Source organism: Grammomys surdaster, unplaced genomic scaffold, assembly GCF_004785775.1.
Source record: "Grammomys surdaster isolate TR1022 unplaced genomic scaffold, NIH_TR_1.0 364, whole genome shotgun sequence".
NCBI lineage: Eukaryota > Metazoa > Chordata > Mammalia > Rodentia > Muridae > Grammomys > Grammomys surdaster.
In genome coordinates, this window is record NW_021604783.1 from 3,072,263 (window position 1) to 3,083,266 (window position 11,004).

General features: G+C 48.2%; 1 protein-coding gene across 1 annotated transcript in view; it reads right to left on the minus strand.

Moving 5' to 3' along the window:
* Dnah2 (dynein axonemal heavy chain 2) overlaps window positions 1–11,004 on the minus strand; it is a 121,612-nt gene that overhangs the window by 25,143 nt on the left and 85,465 nt on the right. Inside the window, 14 exon segments of the mRNA XM_028780159.1 lie at window positions 96–212; window positions 412–581; window positions 1,854–1,995; window positions 2,162–2,278; window positions 2,362–2,572; window positions 5,417–5,556; window positions 5,640–5,772; window positions 7,173–7,312; window positions 7,579–7,739; window positions 7,926–8,093; window positions 8,554–8,703; window positions 8,838–8,968; window positions 9,106–9,191; window positions 10,433–10,621. Coding sequence (XP_028635992.1) covers window positions 96–212; window positions 412–581; window positions 1,854–1,995; window positions 2,162–2,278; window positions 2,362–2,572; window positions 5,417–5,556; window positions 5,640–5,772; window positions 7,173–7,312; window positions 7,579–7,739; window positions 7,926–8,093; window positions 8,554–8,703; window positions 8,838–8,968; window positions 9,106–9,191; window positions 10,433–10,621 — 2,055 coding nt within the window.

Here is an 11,004-nt window from a genome sequence, read left to right on the forward strand (position 1 = left end):
GAGAGAGAGAGAGAGAGAGAGAGAGAGAGGGAGAGAGAAAGAGAAAGGGAGAGAGAGAGAGGAATGGCTGCAGGAGAGACCAGGGTGATGCTCACCTCCCGCAGCTTTTCCTGGGCCTCAGCTAGGGCTGCTTGCTTCTCCTGAAGCTGGGCCATGGCAGCATTCATTCGGATGCGCTTGGGCTCCACCACTCGATACAGACGCCCATACAACTGTGAGAAGACAGGCAGGCATCGAGGACTCCCTCAACCACCATCCCACTCACCTGCCAACCCCCTTCCTTCCCCTCTGCACCTGACACACACGCGCGCGCGCGCGCACACACACACACACACACACACACACACACACACACACACACACGGCTTCTCCAGGACCGCCCTCTCCATTCTCACTTCTACCACCACCTACCTCCATGGCCCGCACCCACATACAGAGGGACTTAGCAGCCAGGGAGACTCTGCCTATGATATCAGGCTGGAAGTCGGGCTGCGCACAGTAGGCTCCGATCTTCTTCAGCACCTTATCTGAGATGTTGTCTTTATCAAAGTTGATCAGTGACTTGATGAAGTTCTGCTCCCCTGAGGTACGACATTTTGAGGCCTCAGTCACACGGCCGACTCCTGTCATCCCGGCTCAGCTTTACCACACCCGCTCATCATGGTTCAGCTCCCAGGGCCAAGATATTTGACCCCTTATAATCTTGCTCCTTCCTCTGGTATCCTCTCAGCCCCCAGAGCCTCCCCAGTCTCCTCAGCCTGGTCTCCTATTCCCTTCCCTTAACAAACTCAGTTAAACCACCCGACATAGCATTCCTTTTATGAGCTTTGCACACACTTTCTTGGGGGCAAAAATTGCTTTTTTTTTTTTTTTTTTGCAAGCTACATTCTGCTGTGGGAACCCAAAACAGAGAAAGCCACAGAATAAAGATAGAGTCCAGAGGCTAGAGAGATGGCTCAGTCAGGAGAGTGCTTACAACACATGCGTCAAGACATGAGTTCAATCCCCAATGCTTAAATAAAAAACCAGGCATGGGAGCCGGGCGGTGGTGGCGCACGCCTTTAATCCCAGCACTTGGGAGGCAGAGGCAGGCGAATTTCTGAGTTCAAGGCCAGCCTGGTCTACAGAGTGAGTTCCAGGACAGCCAGGGCTACACAGAGAAACCCTGCCTCGAAAAACCAAAAAAAAAAAAAAAAAAAAAAAACCAGGCATGGTACCAAGCACCTATAATCCCAGCATTGGGGAGACAGACAGGAGGATCTCCGGAGTGCCCTGGTGAGTCAGCCTAGGTGATCAGTAAACCCCAGATCTCAGTCAGATTCTCTGTCTCAAAAGGAAAAAAGGTAAATGGTTCCCGGGGAACAACACCCAAGATTGACTCTTGGCCTTTACAGCACTTTCATGCATGGACACACACGTTTGTGCACAGGCACGCACACACGCACGCGCACACACATGCATGCATATGTATATGGCACACCCCCTACAATGTACGTACTTGCACATACACACAGAGAAAAGAGTAAGGGAGTGAGACAGAGCCAGATAGAGAGAAACAGACAGAGAAGCACGGCTCATTTTCTGCTCCTGTCCCCAGGGGCACCAAGGCACCCCGTGCTTGGCTCTTGTCGTGCATCCCAGTTGCTTCAGATCAATGTTCTTTTGACTGTGGTGCGAGGAGCCAGCTTCTGCCCAGTCCTAAAGAATTCTAATGCATACTTAGGTCTTCTCTCCCTCTTAAGCTCTGTGCTCCCGAGGGTCTCTGCAGCGCCTCTGTGAAGGCCTGATGCCCTACACTTGATCAATAAACACTGGACAAATGGAAGTGTCTTCTCACAACGCCCTCGACTTACCTAACTGTCGCTTTGCTTCTGCCCACGTGGGCTCATTGCCTCGAAGAATCATGACTGCCTGCATTACGATTTCCACCTGTGCAGGGGGGCGGCCGTAGGACTTGATCTCACCTATATCCTTCTTGTTCAGAGACTCTAGGGCCTGAGCAAAGGGACTGACTCAGAGAACTCAGACGGCAAGATGGGGCCTTCTTGGACACAGCCCAACTGAGGTGACACCTTTCCCCCCAACTTCCCCACAGACCCCCGGGTCAAAGAAGGCTGGCCCTATCCCCACTCCTGGCACCATCCAGCGCCAGCTCTGGTACCCTCATGGCTTCTTCAAGGGCGGGCAATGCCTCCTCTAGATCCTTCTGGGCATTGTCGGCCAGCGCCTGACACTTGACCTCCTCAATAGCAATCTTCTCACTATTGGCAGTGACAGCCTAGAGAGGAAAAGAAAGTTTGTGTTGAGCAGAGGTGGGCTGGTGAGAAGGAAGAACAGGAAAACCAAGGAAGGACCCGTGACCTTCTGCTGCTCGTCAGCCTCCCGCTTCTGCTGGACGATGATGACCAGGTACTCCTCACACTGCTTCTGGAACTCAGCCACCTTCTTCTTGGCGTCCTCCAGCTCCAGCGACATCACTTCCACTTTCTCCCTAGTTTCGTCAATCTTGGACAATCCAGTTCGAAGCTTATTGGCTTGGTCCAGCAGCTCCTGTCGCTTTTCGTCCAGAAGCCTGCGGAGGAGAGAGCTTGTGGTAAGTTGCATGCATGGAGAGACTCAGAGGAAGGAGGTGTCCTGCATAATCTTCCTTTCTCCAACATCTCGGTTACGTGCCCTGCCCCCACTTGCCACTTCCTGCCCTCACATACACAGACACATAGGCTGGTCAAGTCTTTATCGTTTCCAGCAAATTCCCCACAGGTCTTCTTATTACTCTGATTTATTCTCTATACCATGCTTGAAATCAGCATGGTATAATACCATTTTGAGCTGGGCAGTGGTGGCACACGCCTTTGATCCCAGCACTTGGGGAGGCAGTGGCAGGCGGATTTCTGAGTTCGAGGCCAGCCTGGTCTACAGTGTGAGTTCCAGGACAGCCAGAACTACACAGAGAAACCCTGTCTTGAAAAACCAAAAATAAATAAATAAATAAATAAATAAATAAATAAATGTAAAGAGAAGAAGCTAGAAATCTGAATTTTTTTTTTAAAAGATTTATTTATTTATTATATATGAATACACTGTAGCTGTCTTCAGACACACCAGAAGAGGGCATCAGATCTCATTACAGATGGTTGTGAGCCACCATGTGGTTGCTGGGATTTGAACTCAGGACCTCTGGAAGTGCAGTCAGTGCTCTTAACCACTGAGCCATCTCTCCAGCCCCAGAAATCTGAATTTTTTAAAAGAAAGATGTGGGTATTTCCTGGACTAAAGGGTTTATCAATATATTTGGCATTTTAAAAAGGCAGAATGTTGGTATGTCCAGGAAGGCAGAGCTGGCGTATTTCTCTCCAATAGTACCTGGCACGTAGCAGGTGCTTAAAAATACGTGATAAATGTGTGGACTGATGTTGACTATCATTCTTACAGATTGATTGTTTATCTATTAATTTGTTTATTTATAGGCAGGGTTTCCCTGTGGGGCCCTGTCTGTTTTGGAACTCGACCTGTAGACCATGCTGGCCTTAAAGCCAGATCTGTCTCCAGAGTGCTGGGATTAAAGATGTGTGCCCACTGCCTGGCACAAATTGCTTTTTCCCCCCAACATTGATTAAAACACTCAAGCCAGGTAGACGTAGTGGGTCATGCACGTGAGCCCAGCACTAGGGAGGCTGAGGCAGAAGGATTACTACAAATTTGAGGCTGGTATCAGCTACACAGTGAGTTCAAAGCCAGACTGGGCTACATCCCTGAAACATTGTCTCAAGAGAAGTCAAGTAAGAGAAAAACATCCTTCATCACCCAACAACAGTATGCTACAAACCACTTAGCTCAGCTAAACTGGAGTGGGCAGCTACACAGGAAAAACAGCATGGGGCTTAGGCCCTGGGTCTAAACTGGGACTGAGGTTTTAATCTGTAGGATATGATTCTAACTCCAAGTAGACAGTGTAGGATTAAGCTAAATTCTAGGACACACAGTTATTTTAGGGGAACTGCTTGGTTTGTGGGGAAATGTGCCCACACATCTGATGGTCAAAGTGAAATACTGGGTTGGGTGGTAGAGGAGAAAACACTTCCGGTTTTCTGGTTTTCATCTGCTTTGTTTGTTTATCTTTGTTCGCTTTGGATGTATTTTGCTTTGAGGTAAGGTCTCCCTCATATAGTCTGAGCTGGTCTTGGCTGGCGATGAACTGGAGCCCCGTGGCCCTCGATCATCCTGCTTCCGCCTTCCGGGGGCTGAGATTACAACCACTGCCACCACTGTGAGGTTTATGCTGTGGTCGGAAAGCACACCTAGCATGTTGTGTGTGCTAAGGCACACAGAAAGATCTGTAGCTCTAGCCCTGTCTACTTGTGTGGTTTTCATTAGATAGATAGATAGATAGATAGATAGATAGATAGATAGATAGATAGATTGATTGTTTGATTGATTGATTTTGAGACAGGGTCTCACCATGTATCGATGACTGGCCCAGTACTCACTATGTAGACCAGACTGGTCTAGAACTCTCAGGGCTCTCCCTGCCTCTGCCTCCTGAGGGCTGGGAACAAAGGCATGAACAACCATTCCCGGCCCTTGTGTATTTTTTTTTCTTTTTGGAGTTTTTCAAGACAAGGTTTCGCCGGGCGGTGGTGGCGCACGCCTTTAATCCCAGCACTTGGGAGGCAGAGGCAGGAGGATTTCTGAGTTCGAGGCCAGCCTGGTCTACAGAGTGAGTTCCAGGACAGCCCAGGCTACACAGAGAAACCCTGTCTCGAAAAACCAAAAAAAAAAACAAAAAACAAAAAACAAAAAACAAAAAAAAAAAAAAAGACAAGGTTTCTCTGTGTAGCCCTGGCTGTCCTGGAACTCACTCTGTAGACCAGGCTGGCCTCAAACTCAGAAATCCGCCTGCCTCTGCCTCCCAAGTGCTTGGATTAAAGTCATGCACCACTACCACCCAGCCAGCCCTTGTGCATTTTTGAGATAGGGTCCTTGTATGTAGCCAGGCTGTCCTTGAATTCATAATCCTCCCATGTCAGCCTTCCTAGTGTAGGGAATCTCTAGGCATGTGTTACCTTGCCTTCCCATTTCACAGGAAAGGCCAGTCTAGGGGACATTACAGGGAGAGAGGAGAGGATTACAAAGATTATGACAAACTCCCATATAAACTATGGTCTGAAAACCACAGGACATAAGGCCAGGCAGGGTATAGGTGGTGTTAGAGCCTGGGGATAGGATGAGGGAGGGACTCTAATTCACTTCTGGGAATAACTAAGACTCTCTGCGCACCTGCCACCCCCACAATGCCCATGACCTCTGGCCTGTCTCCCTGGCCAGATCCTGGATATTTTCCAGGACATCACTTCACCAATTAACATCTTCGAAAGACACCAACACCCTGGCCCTCCGTGGCTCTTGGCTTTCCTACTTTTTATATCCAGACACGAGCTCCAGGTAGTTTGTGGGTGTGACATAGTTGTATCTCCGCAGTTCCAACAGCATTTTCTGGGAATATTGAGCCACCGACCAGTGCATGGTGACAAAGATTTGGGCCACTTTCCTGTGGATCTGAAGCCAATAATATAGAATGGGAGATCAGGGTGTGGATCAGGAAGAAAGGGGAGTGTGGGTGTGTCAGGAGAAAGGCTCACATTCTCCTGGGTCCCCAAGTCCACTCCTACAAGATACTTCTCAGCCACCTCTAGCAAGGCCTCTCGGGGCCACTCTGAGAACCAGTTGATGGTTGTGCAGTTTACTAAGGCTGGATACTGGCGAATCCAATTCCTAGGGAGAAGCCAAAGGGCATTAAGTCTACTCACAATGTCCTTAGCCTTCTAACACAGGTCCACCCGCTTTGCAGTAACCCAGGGGCCCAGTCCTCCTCTTCCTATTGGCTCCTCAAGATTTACCTCCTCAGAGATAGATAGCTCCTCGTAACATTAAGAAATGGTCTCAGATCAAAAAGGCCCAGATCTACATTTTCTAGATGTTGATCTTGAGCAAGTAGTAGCTAACATTCTCAAACAGCAGATTAGCATATATTAAGTTTTTTGGGACTTTGGGGAGGTAACCCAAGAGAAATGCTCAGCACGGCACCTGGCCTGCGATAAGTAAAATACACTCTATGCCATAAATTAAAACCACAAGCAAAATGGAGGACCATTTTGCCTCTCCACACAGATGCTCTGCCTGCTTCCTACATTTATTTTGGTTAGATTTTTTTTTTTTTAAGACAGGGTATCACATATACAGATATTATACGTAGTCACCCTGGCTACCCTCCTGCTTGCTATATAGCCTGAACGGGTCTCAAATTTGCACCAGTCCTCTTGCTTTGGCTGTCTAAGTCCTGAGGTCATAGGTGTGCACTGCTATCCTCGACCTCTTCCTCCCAGTTTCCATTGTCCTGAAATATCTAGTCATACAGAGAATGAGTAAAAAATCGGTTTTGGTGTCTACAGACTGTGAATTCTATCCATCCTTTCAAAATAAAGAAACCCTTGTCATATGCTACAGTATGGATGACCCTTGAGGACATCACAGAGTGAAACAAGTGAGTCACAACAGGACACATGCTGCATCATTCCTGTCACAAGGTCACCAAGGACCGTATGAGTCAAAGAGATGGAAAGTAGGAAGGTCATTTCTGTGGGAGGCAGAGGCAGGCAGATCTCTGAGTTCGAGAGTTCGAGGCCAGCCTGGTCTATAGAGTGAGTTCCAGGACAGCCAGGGCTACACAGAGAAAAAGAAAGAAAGAAAGAAAGAAAGAAAGAAAGAAAGAAAGAAAGAAAGAGAGAGAGAGAGAGAGAGAGAGAGAGAGGAAGGAAGGAAGGAAGGAAGAAAGAAAGAAAGAAAGAGAGAGAGAGAGAGAGAAAGGAAGGAAGGAAGGAAGGAAGGAAGGAAGGAAGAAAGAAAGAAAGAAAGAAAGAAAGAAAGAAAGAAAGAAAGAGAAAGAAAGAAAGAAAGTCATTTCTGGAACCTGGGGGAGGAGAGTTTTCTTTACTGGGAAAAGACTTTGACTCTGGGAAAATGAAAAGGCTCTGGTGGGTTGTTCCAGAACAATGTGGGGAACGCCCCTAAACTGTGGAAGGAGTCACATGATACTCTCTAACTTCCAAAGAACACAGAAAGCCAAAAGACAAGGGGGAAGCCTGTGGGAAGACGGACAACTCAGGAAGCATCACCTGAAGGGGTCTCCCACGGGACTTAGGCAGAGCACAATGTGCAGGTTGTTCCGCACGCGCTCGATGAGGTATGCAAAGAGGCTGTCTGAGGATTCCGGTATCTGTTCTGCCCGGGCCTGGTCTATGATTTGGTTCTGGATCTGTTCAGAAACCACACTGAATCAGAGGACTGAAGTTCTCACAGCAGTGTGAGCCAGACAGCAGGTTAGGCTGGCAGACTGCAGTGGGATTTAAAGCAACCCCGCCCAGTGAGGCCTCTGGGAGATGACTGATGAGAAACAGGCCTTCAGCCTCACAGGGACTGAGCTGGGAGGTTGGGGATGCTACAGAAACAGATGTGGAATCTATGTGATTCTGGTGGTTTGTTAGGAAAGCCAAAGAACTCAGTACTGAAGGAACTGTGTACCTCTTCAAACTCATCAGACTTGTAGAGATTGGGGACTTCGCCTGAGCTAAGGATATTGTTGATGTCTTCGAGGAAGGAGTCGTCGGCTATTTGGGTGTCCACAAAAAGGAAAGACGTCGCCTGGAGTTCTACTCCTGCCTGGCGATACAGGCGCTTGATATCTGGCCAAACAAGTGAAGGGCAAAGGGAAAGACTTTTTCAGATTCCCCATCCTGAGCCTCTGAGCTGGAGGTCCCTCCTACAAGCACTCCCAGCACACAAAGGCCAGGGCCATCTCACCGCCGGGCATGGCAGTAACTCAAGGACTTATCTAAAGTCTCTGCCCCTGTTCAGCAACCCAACCGTACCGTCTCGGAACTCCTGTTTGCGGTAGTGCTTGGTAACCTCGATCTGGAACGTGTTGTACTCGCAGATGGAAGACGCCAAGCGGGCCAGACTCTGCCGCCCGCTGCCCCCAATCCCCACCAGTAGCATGTTGCCTCGGGGCTGTCCGATCACGCGCACAATCCGAGTGACTGAGGAGCGGGGTGAGGGTAACACACTAGATGAGCAAATCCAAGCAATTTCTGGGCCCTGGGTTAGGGATCAAAACCCCTGAGGTTGAATTAGAGAAGTCAAGAAGTAAGAATGGAGAGGGTGGTGCCCAAAGCTCTGATGGCAATTCAGCATTTAACCTTCACCTTGCCCATTTAACACTCTTGTGGATAAGTGTGGTACTGCAGGCCTGTAATCCCAGGGAGAGGAAGAGGGTCACAAGTTTAAGACCAGCTTGCTCTAACCAGCAATCTGCAAGCCGGCCAGGGCTATACAGCAAGACCCTGTCTCAAGTCAAAAGTGAATAAATAAATAAACCACATTGGTGCAAGAATATGGTTGGACTAGAAAGGAAACAACTTCTAGAACTTGATTTGGGACTGGCCTTTGAGGGGGAACTGTGTTTGGAACATAGAAGAGCCGGAGGCGGCCAGTACTCACTGTGTTCAATGGCCTCTCGGAACAGCACCAGCTGCATTGGCACAACAGAAGGAGACAGATTGTACTCATTCAGGGCTGTCTCCATGGCTGTCTTCAATACCGTCAGGTCTACCAGGTCTTCATAGACCTTGGGCTCCTTCAGGAAGTCCCCTAAGCCACAGGAGAAGGGCATCAGCATTCCCAATGCCTGGTCCTTCCCAGAGGTCCCTTAGGGCCATTAGCCATGCCCTGACCTTCTAACCCCAACCTCCTAAAGCCCAAAGGCATCCCAGCTCCTAGCTCACCAAAGATGGGAGGGCGTTTGCTGGGACAGAGATGATGAAACGTGAGGTCAAAGAAGGTACCGAGTTTGTCACTTAAGATGCCCATGAAGGCTTCCATGTCTGTTGTATCAACCAGTCTGTCAGAGAAGACTCTGTTGGGAAATAGTTGGGGAGGATCTCAGGAAGAGAACAGTCCCGGCGAAGTGAAGTCAAGCCAGAGGTGAAGGCTGGGGTTGAGAGCAAGGCTGGGGGTGGGGTGCAGTCTGGCCAGGACACACAGACACGGCACCTGAAACACTCATGAATCCAGAGTCTGGTGATGCTGGCTTTGGTATCATGGAAGTCCTTGTTGGCTCTAAGCATGCCCTGGAAGACCTGGAAAGGTGAAGCAATCACTGAAGCAGAGGGAGGAAAGAGATCCTTTGCAGAAGATCTGAAGGCAGGAACAGAGTGCATGACACTTCAGGAGAGGGATGACTTTAGTCATGTGCTTTACTGTGCAATACTATTTTTATTTTCTTAAAGATTAAAAAAATCTATATTTGTGTATTATATGTACGTATGAACATCTGTGTGTGTGGGTGTAATATATGTGAAGGAGCCAATAGGGGCCAGAGTTGAAGTTAGCAGCGGTTTGAGTCACTTAGTGTGGGTGTTGGAGAGCAAATTCAAGCCTCTACAGGAGCAGAAGCACCCCGAGCATGGTGGGTGGTGGTACATGCCTTCATCCCAGCACTCAGGAGGCAGGAGCAAGCGGATCAAGCGGATCACTGAGCTATCCATTTGAGACCAGACTGGTCTACATGGAAAGTTCCAGGACAGTCAGAGCTACACAGTGAGATTCTGTCTCAAACACAAACACCAACAAAACCCACAAACAAACAGAAGACCAATCCTAGCCCCTTGCTATGGCTTCCTCCTCCTCCTCCTCCTCCTCCTCCTCTTCCTCTTCTTCTTCCTCCTCCTCCTCTTCCTCCTTTTTATTTTTTTAAAAGATTTATTTATTTATTTCATGTATATGAGTACACTGTCACTCTCTTCAGACACACCAGAAGAGGGCATTGGATTCCATTATAGATGGTTGTGAGCCACGTGGTTGCTGGAAATTGAACTCAGGACCTCTGGAAGAGCAGCAGTCAGTGCTCTTAACATCTGAGCCAACTCTCCAGCCCTATTCTTTTAGATTTATTTTATTCATATGAATGCTTTGCTTGTATGCATGTCAGTGTACCACATGCATGCCTGGTGCCTGAGGAGGTGGTGACCCTCCACACACGTCCTGGTCCTTCACAAGAACAAGTGCTCTTAACCACGGGGCCAACTCTCCAGCTGCTCTTCCTCTTTTTAAAAGATTTATTTTGTAAGTATGAGTCTTACATGTGTGTCTGTGTACTGCCTGTGTGCAGTGGAAGAATTGGAGTGACACACAGTTGTGTGTGTCACATACCGTACATGCTGGGAACCGAACCCAGGTCCAGCGTAAGAGTAGCCAGTGCTGTTAACCGCTGAGCCATTTCTCTCGCCCTGCTATGGAGCTCCCAAGGCTTATTTTAAGAGGAAGGAAATGCTGAGGAGGCTGAGCCAGGTCAAAGCAGGGGGCTCAGCCCAGTGCTTACCTTGGAGATGTCTCGGAGGTTGAAGAGGTAATGGATCTTGGCCGGTGTGGGAAGGAAGCGCTGGACCACCGTATTGTAAACATCCAGGGTAGCCTCAGTCACCACGTTCCCAATGGGCTTCACCTCTTCTTCAAAGTCCTGAAGCTTCTGGTTGATCATGGTGCCAAATATGCGGATGATCTGGGATTCCTAGAAACAAGTCTCAAACTCACTTCCTAAGGCTCCTGGGCCTGTAGCCAGCCAGGCCCAGGACCAGGAGAGGCAAATGCAGAGCTGACCTCATGAGCAGGACTGAAGAGGCATTAAATAAATAAATAAATAAATAAATAAATAAATAAATCTATAATTAAGAGAAATTATGTTTTATATAATCCTTAAAAATGAAAAAAATATGCAAACTATAATAAACACAAACATCCTAAATAAAGACGGGTTGGTACCGCTGGTCCCTTCCTTTCTCTCAGCCGTCACTATGGCTCTGTAACACACTGTATTGCTCTTACACATAACATTTGGGTATCCTGTTCATCAAGAACTTTTTACATTCTTTTTTTTTTTTTTTTTTTTTTTTT